The sequence below is a fragment of the Mus caroli genome, chromosome X (genome assembly GCF_900094665.2).
Source record: "Mus caroli chromosome X, CAROLI_EIJ_v1.1, whole genome shotgun sequence".
Taxonomy (NCBI): Eukaryota; Metazoa; Chordata; class Mammalia; order Rodentia; family Muridae; genus Mus; species Mus caroli.
The window spans coordinates 52,190,427-52,207,227 of record NC_034589.1 but is presented as its reverse complement, the minus strand read 5'-3'; the positions used below and the strand labels follow the sequence as shown (position 1 = coordinate 52,207,227).

Sequence of the window (16,801 nt, the reverse complement as noted above, 5' to 3'; positions counted from 1 at the left end):
TCCCTCCCTCTTCCTCTCTCCTTTCCTCCCTCCCTCTTCCTCCCTGTCTCTCTGTCTGTCTCTCCCTCCTTCCCCCTCTCTGTCTCTCTCTGTCTGTCTCCCCCCTCCTCTCTCATTATAAGCCCAGATTGGTTTTAACTTACCATGTAAACTGCCCTCAAACTAGCTTTCTGCCCCAGCTCCCTCACTCAGTGTTGGGATAATAAGTGTTTGCCTTTATGCTTAGCAAACCCTTAGCTTTGGTAACCACTCTGCGACCTTCTAAGTCGTTGATTCCCAACTAAGGTGATATTTCCCTTCTGAGCACATTTTTTTTGATAGCCATAATTGTACTGTGGGATGGTCTTTAGTGGCTAGATGTCAGGGATGCTACTTAACTTCCCACAAGACATAGGGCATTCCTCTCCCAACATTGACTTCTGGTCTGAAATGCCAATAGATGCTATTATTGGGAGAGATGTGTTTAGCCTCTTAAACTGGTCCAAGTGTTTCTCACTTGCCAGTACCTACCTGTGCAGCATCTCACTGCTGCTTCACAATGGTCCCTGAAATGTCACAATCTGAGATGAGGTAGGTTATGCCTTAAAACTGAAGCAGTCTGTCAGCCACTAGCACAGTTGGGACCATCATTACCCGGGTCAGTTGTTCACCAGAAAGCCAGTGGCTCCTTGGGCCCCTACTTAGTTCAACCACCTCATCAGCACCATGCTTTGCCTTGTGAGTACTGTCATTCTTTGGTATCCACAAGGATTAGGGCCTCCTCAGATATTCAAGTCTCTTTTTTTTTTAAAAAAAAAAGATTTATTCATGTATTTTATGTATGAGTGCTCTATCTGCATGGACACCTGCATGCCAGAAGAGGACATCAGATCCCATTATAGATGGTTGTGAGCCACCATGTGGTTGCTGGGAATTGAACTCAGGACCTCTGGAAAAGCTGGTGCCTTTAACCACTGAGCCATCTCTCCAGTCCTATTAAGTCTCTTATATAAAATGGTGTAACATTTGCACATGATCTTTTCACTCCTCTCTAGAGTTCAGATAATCTCTAGGCTGCCTGTCTGTGTGTGTGCCATATGAATAATTGGTACAATATCAAGAATTACTTGATTCTGGAGACCGAACCTAAGGCCACACACATGCTAGGGCAAGTGCTCTGAACTACACCTTCAGCTCCACCTCCCACCCCCCACCCCCGCACGCTATTTATCTTGAGACTGGACCTGACTAATTTGCCCGGTAGGCTTTGAACTTGGTGTCCTCTTGTATCAAGCCCAAGGGTAGCTGGGATTAAAGGCTTGAGTTATACTATATTAGTTAAGGAATAATGACAAGGGGGAAAAGTCTATAATACTCAATTCAGGTGACATTTTAAAAATATTTTCAATTTGAAATTAGTTGAAGCCTGTGGAAGTTGAAGCTCTATAGAACCTATCTAATATGGAAGCCATGGACACACAGTATCAGCTGTGTGTTTCTGCCATTTTGGTTGACTAATGTGTTTCTCCTAGCCATATATATTTCTCTCTGTCTTGTTGGTTCCTACCTAATGTCTCCATCTTCAGATATAAAAGAAGCTCCTTACCTGTAAGCAGCATAACCACTAGCATAGGGAAGACTTGTAATTTCAACACTATAGAGTCCAAGGCATGTGAATTATGGTGAGTTTGAGGCCTGTTTGGGCTACATAATGAATTCTAGGCATTATGAACTATGTTGAGAATTTGTCTTAAAGAACAAAAATGAGTTTTGTGCTATTAATACCAGATAATCATTGAATTTTTATCCTCATTAAATTTCTCACAATATGATCTCCTTTTTGGATTTGAAGTGCTCATATGAGAAGACTTTGTTTTATTGAAAGACTACTTTTAACACTGCTTAAGAATGTACTATATGGTAAGAATTTGTCTTATCAGAAGCAATACACAAACAAACTCCTTGCTCCTTTGTGTTATAATTATTCCTAAATTCTCCTTGTCTTGAATCTCTATATTTTATAATTTTATTATTCATAAAATGAGAACATTGAAAACTTTATTAGTTAGCTTAGCCCTTTCCTTGATAAATTTCTTGATAAAATCATTTAAAGCATAAATGTGGCCAGTGTCATGTAAGTGGCAAGGCTTTTCCAGTAGAGGGTAATTCATGATAATTGTGTTCATATGAGCTATGTGATATAAATAGCTGCTAGATAATTACTAAAATACTTTTCTAGTGTGAAATAAAGTACATTTGTATTCTTGTGTTTCTTACATCGAGCACCAGCCTAAGTAAATACGGACACCTTTTTCTAGGAAATCGATGTAAAGATCTAAAGCTGTTTGACCTTGGACTTGCTTGATGGTTATGAAAACTTAATTCTTGTTTCTCCACAGGTGTTACAGAACATCTTGGACACTGAAAAAGAATATGCCAAAGAACTTCAGTCTCTTCTTGTTACTTACCTAAGACCCTTGCAGTCTAATAACAAGTAAGACTTTTTAAACCCTTAGTGAAATAAAGCGAGAGAATCTAATGTCAGCACTTGGAGGCATTGCTCCTATGCCAATGAATAATTGATTTTGCCTTTTAAAATGATTTCCACAGATCACAGGTTGCCAAGAATATAGTCAGGGCAACAACAATTATGCAAGATGTTGCTTTTGGAGAGCTTGGCTTGCTTTCTGAAGAAGGAATAGTTAATCTGAGATTCTGACTGTGACAATTTGTGTATTGGATATTTTTCTTTTGCCTCTTTTCTATGTAATATTAAAAACATCTTCAACACTTGGCACTAAAAAATTGTACATGATCATAAGATGAAGTGTGATATTTTAGTACAGCTCTTCAATGTGTAATGATCAGATCAGGGTGATCATCATATTCATAAGCTATTTGGAAATATACAGTAACATTTTGGCACCCTTAAAACCCCTACTGTGCTGTAGAACATTTAGATGTTATACTTCACATCTAGCTGTACCCCTTAACTTACCTTTTCTCCAGCCTACCATCCTCCTTATCCCAGGCCTTGGTCACCACTCTTCTACTCTCTGTTTCTGTAATATTTACTTTAAAAATATTTTAGTTAATTTTTTTCATACAAGTACATATTTTATGTATTAAGCATATTTGCCCACTCCCTTATTCTTCTCTTTCTTATCCTTTTTACTTCCTTTCATTACCCTACATAGTTTTTCATCTATTTTCATCACACACACACACACACACACACACACACACACACACACGCGCGCATATACGATTTTTTAATATCTATATGAAACATCAGAGGGAACACCTAATATTTGCCTTCCTGAGGCTGACTTACTTTGTTTAATATTATTTTTTTCTAATTATATCAATTTCTTACAAATGACACATCTTCATTTTTCTTTATAGCTAAGCAATTTTTCTTGTACATAGATAGTAAATTTCCCCTGTGCATTCCTTTAGGCTTGGAAACCTGGGTTGGTTCCATTGCTTAGCTATTGTGAACAGGGCTGCAATATTACACAGAGTCCTTTCACTAGTCCTTTCCATGTGCAGGTGTGTGGGATCTCCCTCTTAGCTTCCACATTCCTGTGCATTTTGAAGTGATGGGTCTCGTTGTACCATAAAGAAAGAAGGACTCTTTGGTGCTTTTATTCTGAGAGCACATAAACTGGAAATTCTCATGCTCGCTCTGACCTTTGCTTGCCAGGCTGGACCTCTTTCCCATGCTCCCAGAGTGGAAAGAGTGTGGCATTTTGCAAATGTTTAGAAGAGCAATTCAAGCCAGCATTTCATTCACGCGTATGTGATTGATAATGAGATGGAAAAGCATTTCTGAAAGCAAAATGTACAATGTGTACTAAACCTGAAATGATAAGAAGCATGTTAACACTAATAATCCAAGAAAAGAGACCAGTGATTTGAGAGAGTGTGTGGAGGGGGTGAGCTAGAGTGAGGGAAGGGAAACGGGAAATGATGGAATTATATTTCAATTAAAATGTTTTAAAAATACTGACCATTTACTTCTTATGCTTTAGGGATAGCATACTTAACAAATACTGACTATTCTTATTTGTTACTTTAATTGATGACATTTTGCTAGTGATCATGCTCTGTAAGTAAAATAGAAACTTTAGCTCACACAGGGGAAGACAAAATCCTCCCCTCTTCAGGAAAAGCTGACTTTTGAGGAAGTTTGTATAAACTACCAACTTTAGGCTTAAATGAGTTTAATGTAGTTAACTGTTTTTCTTCTTTTTTTTTCTCTCCCCAAATGATGTTAGTTAGGCAAAACATCATGTTGAATCTTCATTCAACTGTTCTCATAGCACCGTGGGAAGCATTCTTCACATGGAAGGGTTTTAGATTCCTGCATTTGGTTTTATTATGTGAAATGTGAAGTGTTATGTTAATCACAGTTCTCAGAGTGATACAGAAATACAGCAGCACGTCACCCTTTCTAGTTTCCTGGGAGAATTGGCTGTCTCCATTGAGTAGATAAGAGACTGAAGTCTGGACAGGCTCATCGCTTTGCCTGTCACACAGCCAACAAGTGACCAGACTGACTCCCATGTCTCCTGCCTGTCACTCACTATTTGAAATGTACCTTCTGTCTTCTGGCTGTGACATACAAAAGAGAGGGCCACTGAAGTGTCCATCCTGGAAGGGAGATGGTCAGATTTCAAATGAGGAAGGGGCTGACTGGCAATCCTGAAAGGGGGCTAGGATCTGTGAGAGTAAAGTCAGACCTGTCCTCAGTCTCACTTTGATACTCACACCAGAGTCAGAGCGTTTCCTCTTGCCACAGTGATTTGAGCAAGCCAGACTGTTTACTGTCTGACTGCAAAGAAGCTAGAAATGTCCCCCGGGCAGGCCGCAAAAAGTTCAGGGACCCTGTTTGCTGTGGCTATGACAAAGCAGTACCTAGAGAAACTGGCAGACTGCCAGATCCCACCCCCCCACCCCCACCCCCGCCAGACAACAAGAGGTGGGGGTTTCCAGTTTGCAGTTCAAGAGGGCAAAACAGCAGAGGAACTGGGAGAAGTTCATGTGCTGGGGGCTACTGGGAATGTTTACTGGGATCTTCTCTTTTAGATTAGTCAGCAGAACTTCTTTGCAAATATTCCCCCACAACTTAACTATGAGATGTGTATGCTTTTGAAATTTGTTTTGAGACAGTGTGTCTCAGGTAACTTAGAGCTAGCTTCAAGCTGAGACCCTTGACCCTCTTAAATCTGCCTTCCAAGTGCTGGGATTACAGGTATGCCTTACCACATGTGTTATATATATATACACACATACACACACACACACACACACACACACACACACACACACACACACATACACATACATATATGTGTATGTGTGTGTGTAGTAGTAATAGAATTCTTTTATATTTGTGAGGGTCTCTTACGGGAATACTGTGTTTTTACTCTTCCTCTACCCTCTCCAATGTTTCCTTGTCCCCCTGAAGCCATTTAGAGTTTCTCCTAAGTGTTTGGGGCTGACCTGCCCTTCTCATCTTCACTCATTTCTTGAAAAGATTATTTTTTAATTTTTAATTTTACATTTGTCTATGTGATGCAGGCTGTGTGGGCACAGGTACTGGAGGAGGGCAAGAAGAGGGTGTCAGGTCCCTGGAGCTGGAATTAGAGGCAGTTAGTTATAAGCAGCTCCACTGTGGGTGCTGGGGACTGAACTTGCCCCCTGTGCAAGAGCAGCAAGTGCTCTTAACCTCTGTGCCTTCTCCCTAGCCTCCTCCCTGGATCATATATTCTGAAGGAAGGAGAATATGAGGCACACCTACCTTAAGTGACTCTTCAGACAAGTTTCTTCCCCAAAGTGCTTAGGAGTCTGGTCTGTAGGCTTGGAATGCTTGGGATGCCAGTTCTTTGCTCTGCCTTGTTCTCTGATGTTGGGTGATGTGCTCACCACCTACCATCTCTGTGCCTGGTTTCTCACCTGTAAAATGTAGACCGCTGTGGCACTCAGCTCACAGAATAACGGAAGCTCCTCCTTGGAAAGTGTTGGCATGAGTGCACCACGCCTTAGGAGGATTGACTCCTGTTTCTAGTGTCACTTACTGTTTGGTAAGGGAAAAATGAACGGGAACATTCCTCATGTAGAGGTGCTGCACCATCATTCAGTTTGCCTCTGTTTGACTCCATTCCACCCTACGAATAGCAATATCAAAATTCAGTTCTATTTTCTCCCCTCTATTCTCTTTCATAAAGAGTGTTTTTAGTTGTTATTTGAATATTTTCATTTCAGAGAAAGCTGATTTTGCTAACCTTTCCCTTCTGTACTTGTTGAACATAAATACTTTAATCATGCTCCCGTTTTCTAGAAAGGAAATACACCACAGGTGTTTACCTTCTTCCTAATCATGTTGTGTTTTTAGTCTATTTTTATACTTTGATATTAAACATGTTTTATTTTCCTCATGGCCTAACAAAATACCTAAATGCCCCTGACTACTACCAATGTTCTTTAGCATCATTGCTCTTATTTTAGAAAAGATGAACCAAGAAAGGAAGCTAAATACGGGGGTGGGGGTGGGTGGGTGGGGCAGAGACAACAGAGTCATTAGCAGCAGCTAAAGCAGCAGAAGTTACATTGGCTTCTCTCATACTTTTCAGCTAGCAGCAAGCTAGCAGCTAACTGGGCCTAACTGGGCTCCAACTGACAGAATTTTCCATTCTATTAACTGGTACATTATGTCCTTTTTCTTTTTCTCTTTTCTAAATCAGCCTGAGTACTGTGGAGTTTACATGTTTATTGGGAAACTTTGAAGAAGTATGCACATTTCAACAGACACTCTGCCAAGCCTTGGAAGAATGTTCAAAGTAAGTAAGACAGTGGCTTTGCTGTTTCCTTCCACAGTTAAACATGAATTGATTTTTGAGACAGTGTGTCACCTAGACCAGACTGGCTTTGAACTCGTTCTATAGTAGAGGCTGATCTTGAACTTTTGCTTCCACTTTTTGTTCTTGCTTCCACCGCTAACGTATTGGAATTATAAGCTTAGGCCAGGCTCAGATACACCACTTGTGGTTTCAACACATTGTTCCAGAACAAAAGAAAAACATGAAGATTAAAAAGCCTACAAAGACAGTGGTGCTGTTCAGTGCCAAATGTATACAAAGTTTGTCCATCTAGTGAACTGTTTCTAACTTTAAATCACATTTATTTTATTTATATGAATATTTGCCGTCATGTATATATTGTGCCCCAGAAGAGGGTGCTGGATCCCCAGGAATTGTGGATGGCCTTGAGCCACCATGGCAGCTGAACTCTGGTCCTCTGCAAAAGCCCATCCACCATCTCTCTAGGACCAATGATAATTGCTTTGATGTTGAGAAGACATTTTTATTTTATGTGCCACAGATTATTTGAAAAAAAATATTTACATCATTCATTTAATGACACCCCCTTTTCTGGCTCCTTGGATTGTGGCCTTGTGCATTCTAAGAAGGCTGTACTGAGCTACAGCCCTGACCCTCACTTTCCCCACTCCCACCACCCATCCCCCATCCTGCACCTCCATCTCTCCAGTCCTGCCTGGCATGCCTCATGCTTACTATGTAGTTGAGGTGGGTCTTGAAATTCAGATCATTCTACCCCTGGCTTCTGGTATTACTAATACTTACCACCGTACCCAACATGTTTGTTTGTAGGCCTCTTTGTATGGCATCTGTTATATTCTGACTAGAAACATACACAGGATTTGAGAAGGAAAAATATATGTCCTATGTGAGCCACACTATAATTTTTTTAGAAGATAGATTTATTTATATCTTTTGTATATGGGCAATTTCCCTGCGATGTGTGTGTGTGTGTGTGTGTGTGTGTGTGTGTGTGTGTGTATGTGTGTGTGTGTGTATGTGCACCATGTACAGGAGGTAACCTTGGAGAGCAGAGAAGGAGCTGGATGCCCTGAGACTTTAGTTACAGGCAATTGTAAGCCACCAGTATATGAGGGTGCTAAGAATTGAACCCAGGTCCTCTGGAAGGACGACTGAGCCATGTCTCTGACCCCCAGGGCATGGCTTTGATGACTATCTGATGGCTGAATTGGTCAACATTATATTACAAAGTTCACTGGAATGATCATCTGCCAGTGTATTTTTAGTGTAAAATTAATTTTCCAGAGAGTGTATCTTGTAAAAACTGGTAACTTTCATCCGTCTATGGAAATTGGGGAATTGGCTGTTTTCTGAGCTTTATGCCATGAACTTTTGGGTAAGGTATGTTATGCTGTTAAATTCAATCAGTTTTACCTGTACTTGAGCTTGGTATGAATTTGAATGTTGGTGTGTCAAGAAAAGTTTATGCATCAAAGTTTTACTTAGTGTTCTTCCTGCATATGTCTGTGCACCATATGCATGAGTCACAGACAGTTGTGAACCACCGTGTGGGTACTGGGAATCGAACCTGGGTTCTCTGGAAGAGTAGGCAGTTCTCCCAACCATCAGACCATCTCTCCAGCCTGGTGGCTAGAATTTTAATCAGCCATCAAAAACTGCATCCCAGGGATAAAGTGTTTTCAGTCTACATACATACATACATACATACATAAGTCCTATGGTAATTCATCAAAAGATTTACCTGCTTCTGGTCTCAATTGCAAATGCTTTAACTTTCTGCTTCCTACTTTATGTTCCACACTTGACATGTTTTACTTACAGGTTTCCAGAAAACCAGCACAAAGTAGGAGGCTGCCTACTGAACCTCATGCCTCATTTCAAATCGATGTACCTGGCTTACTGTGCAAATCATCCTTCAGCTGTCAACGTGCTCACCCAGCACAGGTAATGGCCTGGCCACAGCACAACTGTCCTGCAGTGATAGCCTTGCTCAGGCAGGCATCTTCTGGGAATCCAAGGTCTCTAGATCAACTCTAGATTCTCTCTGTTCTGTAGGCTAAGACTGAATTCATTGTTCCATGGCTTTGGTCACCCACTAATGCAACAAATAATTTATTGAGCTCCTACTGTAAGCGAGATTGTGTGTACACTGATGAGCATAGTAGTACCATACAAGAAGAAGAGGGCCCCACTCTTTGTGGGAGATGAGAACAATTATCAAGTGAAACACTGCAGACATGTATGGCAAGGGATTTGTCGAAAGGATACTGGGAGACTTTGCGATGTTTTCATACCAAATTAGTTGGGTGAAGGGTAGAGGAAAAAAATCAGGGAAGATTTTGTATTAGTGAGTAAACACTACGCATACCAACTATTACTGCTCACACTGTAATCATTATATATTAATTGCACATATCATTGGGTTTCCCTGTAACATTTCCACGTATGCACATATCTTGAATTAGTCATATCCACTCTCTTAACTTACTTCTTCCCTATTGAATCACAGGTATTCAGTATTCAGTTTACTGCATTCTGGTTGGTATTTGTTTTGTTTTGATTTAGGATCAGATTTCAGCCCATAGTTCAGACTGGTATAAAACTCTTGGCCGTCCTCCTGCCACATCCTCTCAAGTACACAAACCACATGGTATTTTTTTTTTTAAATTCTAGTTCCTGAATATGAAAAAATGTGTGATTTTTGTGTTTCTGAATTAAACTTATTTTAACATGAAGACCTTTATTTCTATATACTTGATGCAAACAACATTCACTTCTTTGTGACTTAATAATAGTCCACTATAGATAGATAGAAAGATAAATAAATATAAATAGCTATAAAGGTGCACACCCACATCCACCCACACAGAAGGGGGCTGATTCCATTGCTTGGCTATCACAATTTGAGCCTCAGTAACCATGGGTGTGCAGATATCCCTGTTAAGAGCTGCTTTCCTGTCTGTTATACACACAGGTCTGATTTTAGTGTTTTGCTCTATAGAGGCTAGACTAAAGTCTATTCCCAAAGTCATGGATAACAGTTTCCTTTCCCGTATCTGCTGGCATTAGTTACTGCCTTCTTGATGAGAACCATCAGACTCAGGGTGAGATGGGAATCCTAATACAGTTTTGATTTTCATCTCCTCTTTGGGTAAATATTGAATTTTCCCCATAAATTTTAGATTTGTGCTTCTCCTTTTGGGAAGTGCTTACTTAGATAATTTGTCAATTTATTTATTGTGTTATTTCTTCTTTGGATAAGTTTGAGCTGTTTTTTTTTTTTTTGAAGCTTGTAGAAACTCTACTTAGAATTAAAAAGAAAAATACCAGGGAAGGCTAGCTGTAAATCCCACCAGCTGCAAGGAGGAGGGAGTTGGGGAGAAGGGACCGGGGACAGAGGACAGGGGACAGGGGAGAGGAAAAAGGGGGAGAGGGGAGAGAGGACAGAGAGGGGAGAGAGGACAGAGAGATTGTCATTTTAGCCAAACCAGCAGGGAGGCCAGTCATATGGTAAAGAAGCAGACACATAGCAGAAACATCAGAGAAATGATGATGACAGTAATTGAAGTACCAGAGAAACTATGCTCAGGCTCTGCCCAGTATCTGAAAAAAAAAAAAAAAGAAAGAAAGAAAGAAAGAAAGGAAAAGGTATGAGTGTCAGGGTGGCTCTGCAGCAACTGCACTTTTGAGTTTTTAGAATGCGTTTGTTTGACAATCTGGAGGAGATTTCTCTCCCCTTCTGTAGGCCTTCTCTTTGTTAAGTTGTTTATTTTGCAGTGTAGAAGGCTGCTTGCTTTAAAAAACATCTCTGTAGTTGCATATGGCACATCTTGCTTGATTTCCTGGCATATGGGAGTTCTTCTTAGAAAGTGGGTGCCTAAATTTTAGTGTTTCCTCCTAGCAGTTTCAAAGTTTCTGCTCTTTGATCACTTTTTGAAATAATTCTTGTGCAGGGTGAGAGATCTGGGTGTTGTCCCATGTGTTGACATGCTGTTTTTAGCCAGTTTTCCCCAGTCGTTGTTTTACTGGTCCTTAATATTTTCTTCTACTCTCTGTTTAATTAATTAACATTCTCTCCAAACTGTGCCACTTCTTATGGGCTGACTGATGCACAAGTCTCAGGAAGTCAAATGGGTAAACAACAAGTGGGGTAAGGAACCTAACACTTGCTGTGATCTGTGTGATAGTTCCTTTAATCGTTTGCTCCAGTACAATTAGTTTTGAGTTTGTAAAAAAATAAAATTGAATGATAGCTCCCATCAGAATAAGAATAAGACTTTACAGGCCTGGGAAGGTGGCTTCATGGGTCAAGTGTTTTCCACACAAATATAAATGCCTGTGTTGGGACTTCTAGCACTCATGTAAACAAAACCAGGCCAGGCATGGAGGTACCTGTCTTTAATGTCAGCACTGGGAGAGAAGAAACAGGCAGAGCCTGGAGCTCAATGACTAGCTAATCCATCAGAACAGGGAGTCTCAGACTGAATGATAGGGTAAGAGGGTGATCCAGGAAGGCATCTGAGGCCCATGTCTTGTTTCTGCAAGTATACATGCACATACAACCAAATGCACACACGCACACACACACACACACACATATACCACTACCACTACCATCACCATCATAAATAAGTTAAAAAGAGAAAATGTATTTTTAAAAGAGTGGATATTATAGACATTATAACGCAAGTGGCTCAACTGCTTACAGGGAACATTAGCTAATAATAGCACTGAAAATGTACCAGGCATGCAGTAGTAAGAGACAATGAGGAAGTTACTATTATTACCGGCTCTCCTTACAGCTAAGTCACTGGCAGGCTTAGGCTGACTAATGTGCCCAAAAACTCATAATTTTTAAGTGATAGAGTTAGAAGTCAGATTAGTCAGGTTTCTAAAGATGGTTTTTAGTAAGATAGATATTTTACCTGTAAATTATAATATAAATGCAGTTTTGAAGAATTATCATAAAATATGCTCTCAGGAGTCTAACACCACCAACTTATGTCACAGTCTGCTGAGAAACTTCCAGTGCTTCTCATCCCAAAGTAAAGAATATAATGACTTGATCTTAACTGTATTCACAGAATTGCGCAATTGTCAATGTAAGAATATTTTTAGCCATCCTAAGAAATGTATCCTGTAACAGTCACCTGATGTATTCTAACACCAATTAACCAAAGGTAACCACCCTAAACTACTTCAATCACTAGGCATTTACTTATACTGGATTAGGTATAAGTAGACTCATGTAATATGTGGCTTTTTTGTATCTGACTACTTTCACTTAGCATTTTGCCTTTTTGTCTTTTAAGTTATATTTTTAGGCAGCAAACATGATAATGAGTTTTATTATGATTGTATGTGGGTGTGTTTTCTTCTTTGCCATCCTTTTAAACCCCTTTCTTTCCCTGCAATCAAATCTACATTTGTGTCACATACATATATTTATATATATTGTGTGTGTTCTGCATATGAAATAAAATGTGACCCTTGTCTCTGCTGGTGTTTTTTAACTTAACTTGACACAAGCTCGAATTCCCTAGGAAGATTTATCTAGTTCAGACTAACCTTTGGTAATTGTATTGATTGTTAATTGGTGTAAGAGGATGGAGGCCACTGTGGGTGGCATTACTCCCTAGTCAGGGGTTCTGAACAGTGTAAGAGAAGAAAAAAACTAGCTGAGAACAAGAAAGGATCCATGTGTTTATTTTTTCTATTTTTGATTCTGGAGGTTTTACTTTAAATTCTTGCCTTGACTTCTCCACAATAATGGACTACAACCTGGAATTATAAGCTAAATGGACCCTTCTCCTCTAAATTGCTTTTATTCAGGGTATTTTAATGTAGCAACAGAAATGAAACTAGGGACAGTTTGATTTCACTAAAGTCTCCTCAGTTCCATCCTCTTTCATTATGGCTGTACAAAATCTCACTGTGTACATATACCATAAATTCTTTATCCATTCTTTAGTCAATGAACCTCCAGACTGCTGCCATTTCCTGGCTGTTGAGAATAAGATGGTAATGAACCACCATGTGGTTGCTGAGAATTGACTTCAGGACTTCTGGACAAGCAGCCAGTGCTCTTAAACTCTGAGTCATCTCTCCAGTCCTTGGCCATCATTTTTAAAATTGCACTTACTTGTTTTTTTATAAACATTTTACAAAGTATGTGTTGAGTATTAGGCATGTTCCTTCATAACTTTTACCCCCCCTCTCCAGTTCTCAACCCTCTTCCCCTGTTTAGCTCCATCATTTCCCTGGCATGTACATATAGAGAATTTTATATATCTATATAAAGTATGAGAACTACAAACGAGGGGGAGAATGTTCTTATCTTCCTGAGAAGGGCTTAAATCATTTAATATGATTATCTCTAGTTGCATCCATTTTCCTGTTGGTGCTTTCTTAGTGGAGTTGGATGGAATCTCCATGTAGCTTTAATTTACATTTCCCTGGTGTTGGCGCCAGTCTTTTAAAGCTTTCCACACACTATAAAATTATCAGCACATCTTTTAAAAATATATACTGAGGGGGCTGAAGAGACGGCACCGTGGTTCAGAGTGAGTGTGTACTGGTGTTGTAGAGGGCCTGTGATTGCTTTCCAGCTCCCACATCAGAAGGCTCACAGATACCTGTAATTCTTGCTCAAAGGAGCCCAATGCCTTCTTCTGGTCTTATAGTCACGGGCATAGGCTCATATAAACACATAAACATACATATAAATAAAAATAATTTTAAGAATTCTGTTATATAGATACCCACATATTGTTTTTCCATTCATGAGTGATGGATCAAGAACTTATTTTTTTCATCATCAGATTTATTTTCGTAGTTATCTCTTAATGAGCTTTATTTTTACCAAGTAATGTTTTCACACACACACACACACACACACACACACACTGTCTAATATTTACAAACTAAACATATCTATATATTGATACATTTAGCATTTCTTTATGATGAAAATTTGTGAAATCATTTCCTCTAGTTTGTTAAGATGTACTGTTGTTAACTGGATCATCTCCATGTGCAATGGAACAGCTTGCTCCTCTCTAGGTAACTTCACACCCATGGCTCAAGGTTTTCCCTCCAGCTCCATAACTCTCTAAGTCAACTTCCATGGGGCCAGCTTTCTAAAATAACCATGTGCGAGTAAGATCATAACATTTTTTTCTTTCTTTGCCTGGACTTTTTTCACTTAGTATAATTATCTCCAGTTCCATCTATGTTGTCACAGATAATGCTATTTTGTTCTTTTCTTTCTTTCTTTCTTTCTTTCTTTCTTTCTTTCTTTCTTTCTTTCTTTCTTTCTTTTTCTTTCTTTCTTTCTTTCTTTCTTTGAATACTCTTTCTTTGTTTACCTGTACCACATTGTCTTCATTTGCTGGTTAGTGGATACTTAGGTTGGTTCTATGTCTGGGATATTGAGGATAGTGTTGTGGTAAACATGAGAATCGAATGTTTCTACAACATACTGATCTGATTTCCCTTGGACACATACCCAGTTGTTATTTTTAATTTTTTGAGGAATCTCTTCACTTCAAAATACTGTATTTTTTTCTATTTTATATATTCTTATTTTTAAAATATTTTTATTACATATTTTCCTCAATTACATTTCCAATGCTATCCCAAAAATCCCCCATACCCTCCCCCCTCCCCTACCCACAGGAAGTCATTATTCATTATTAAAATGGGCAGGGCTGGTGCCATGTCTCTGTGGCTAACAGCTTTACTGTACAAACTTGGCAGTCTGAGTTTGATTTCAGGATAGAAATAGAAAGAGAGAACCAACTTCCTGTTCCTTGGGTTCTCTTCGATTTCTTTTCAACAGGGTTTCATGATTCTCACTTTAGGCATCTTTCACCTCTGATTGAATTTATTCCTAGATAGTTCATTTTTTGATAGCTGCTATAATTGAGATTACTCTCTTGGTTTCTATTTCAGATAATTTAGCATTGGCACACAATGATGCTATTTAGTTTTCCATCTTGCTATGTCGTTAAGTTTGTTTATTAGTTCTAAGATATCTTGTGAGAGTCTTGAGCTCTTCCTGTACGATATCATTTATTATATGTTTACACATATATCGTTTCCTGTACGATATCATTTATTATATGTTTACACCATTTGTAAACATTGGCAATCTGTTTCCCTCTTTTCTAGTTTAGATGAGCTTCCTTTTTTGCCTTCTTCCTGATTGCTTTGGCTAGAAATTTTGTACTGAAGTTGGATTAAAGTGGTGAAAGTGAGCATCCTTGTTTTGTTTCAGATCTTAGAGAAATAAGAATCCGTATTTTCCCTATTTGGTATAATGTTAGCTGTTTGGTTTTATAATGAGGGCAGGCTGAAGTCTATCCAGTACTTCTGCATACAATAAGGCAATAACCATAAAATAATACGGTTTTGGCCCTTCATTGGGCTGATGTGGTATATTGTGTTCATTATTTGGTGAATACTGAGCCGTGCTTATACCATTGGATGAACTTCACTTGATCAAGATGAATAATCTTCTAAATATGCTGCTTTGGAATAATTTAAGAAGAACTGGTATTTATTCTTTCAAAAGAAGAATTTATCAGTAACACTCACTGGTCCTGGACTTTTCTTGGATGGAAGATTTATTTATGATTCAATGTCATTGCTTTATTGGTCTGTTTAGGTTTTCAATTTTTTCATGTTTCAGTTTTGGTAAAGTATATGTCTGAGAATTTCTCCATTTCTTCTATCCAACCTGAGACTATATAATTGTTCATACTAATCTCCAAAGATCTTTGTGCACTTCTGTGATATCAGCTGTCTCAAAGAAGAAATGAAAATTTCCTTTTAGTGTATTTTTCTGTGTACCAGAATTTTTGGCATGTTGTATCTCAATTTTTATTTGTTTCAAAGAGATTTTTTTTTTGGTATCTTTTTCTTAGTCTTTCCTTGATCCATGGGTTATTCAATACTAAGTTGCCTAAATTACATGGAATTCTGTAGTTCCCAAAGTTTTTCTTATTATAGACCCACAGTATTAATGCATCATGTTGGATTTGTTTTTAGTCTGCTGTTCTCTGTATTCCAGAGAATGTTCTATATGCTGCTGAGAAGAATAAGTTGTCTGCAGCTGCTGTCTGGAATGTTTTCTTCATGTCTATGAGGTCCATTTTCGTCTAGTCTACAATTTTATTCTAATGTTCCTTTGTTGTGCTTGTCTACTACTGCTGAAGGAGAGGTGTTAAAGTCTCCAGTTGTTACTATGTTGGAGTTTGTCTCTTCCTTCAGGTTTATTGATATTTCTTTTACATATTTACTTGCTTGGGCTTCATATACTGAGTACATAGAATTGTTGTCCTGTCTTACTGAATTGACTCTTTTATTGTTATTGAGTGTTATTTTACTGCTTGAGATTTAAAGTTTATTTTGTGAATATTCCTGCTTTCTTTTGGACTCCATTTGTATAGAACATCTTTGTGACAGAACCGTCCTGTCTAACTTAGACTGGCTGCAGACCTATCTTCCTGACTCTGTGTTAGAATTACAGACATAAGCCACAACATCTAGCCACCTTCATTTTTAATTTTAGATGTGTCAAGTTTCTTCTGTATAACATATCGTTGAGTCTTGCTTTTGTTAATCCATTCAGTTCTATTTACATTCAGGTAATTGTCAATAGAATAAGAGCCATTTTTAACTTGTTTTCAAGTTCAACTGGAGTTTCCTCTTGCCTCCCTGTCTTACAATCTACCTTGGTGGTTAAGTGATTTACTCTATTGGTATGTTTTGATTCTTGTCTTATGTTTTCTTGGTTGTCTACTGTCTTAGTCAGGGTTTCTATTCCTGCACAAACATCATAACCAAGAAACAGTTTGGGGAGGAAAGGGTTTATTCGGCTTACACTTCCATACTGCTGTTCATCACCAAAGGAAGTCAGGACTGGAACTCAAGCAGGTCAGGAAGCAGGAGCT

The 16,801-nt window shown here is 38.8% G+C and overlaps 1 protein-coding gene across 5 annotated transcripts in view; it reads left to right on the top strand.

Moving 5' to 3' along the window:
• Window positions 1–16,801, top strand: part of Arhgef6 (Rac/Cdc42 guanine nucleotide exchange factor 6) — a 106,898-nt gene that overhangs the window by 57,060 nt on the left and 33,037 nt on the right. For all 5 annotated transcript variants that reach the window (XM_021152941.1, XM_029473344.1, XM_029473343.1 and 2 more), the window contains 3 exons: window positions 2,379–2,473; window positions 6,729–6,824; window positions 8,667–8,789. In XM_021152941.1, the coding sequence (XP_021008600.1) occupies window positions 2,379–2,473; window positions 6,729–6,824; window positions 8,667–8,789 (314 nt within the window). The remainder of the gene's footprint in view (window positions 1–2,378; window positions 2,474–6,728; window positions 6,825–8,666; window positions 8,790–16,801) is intronic.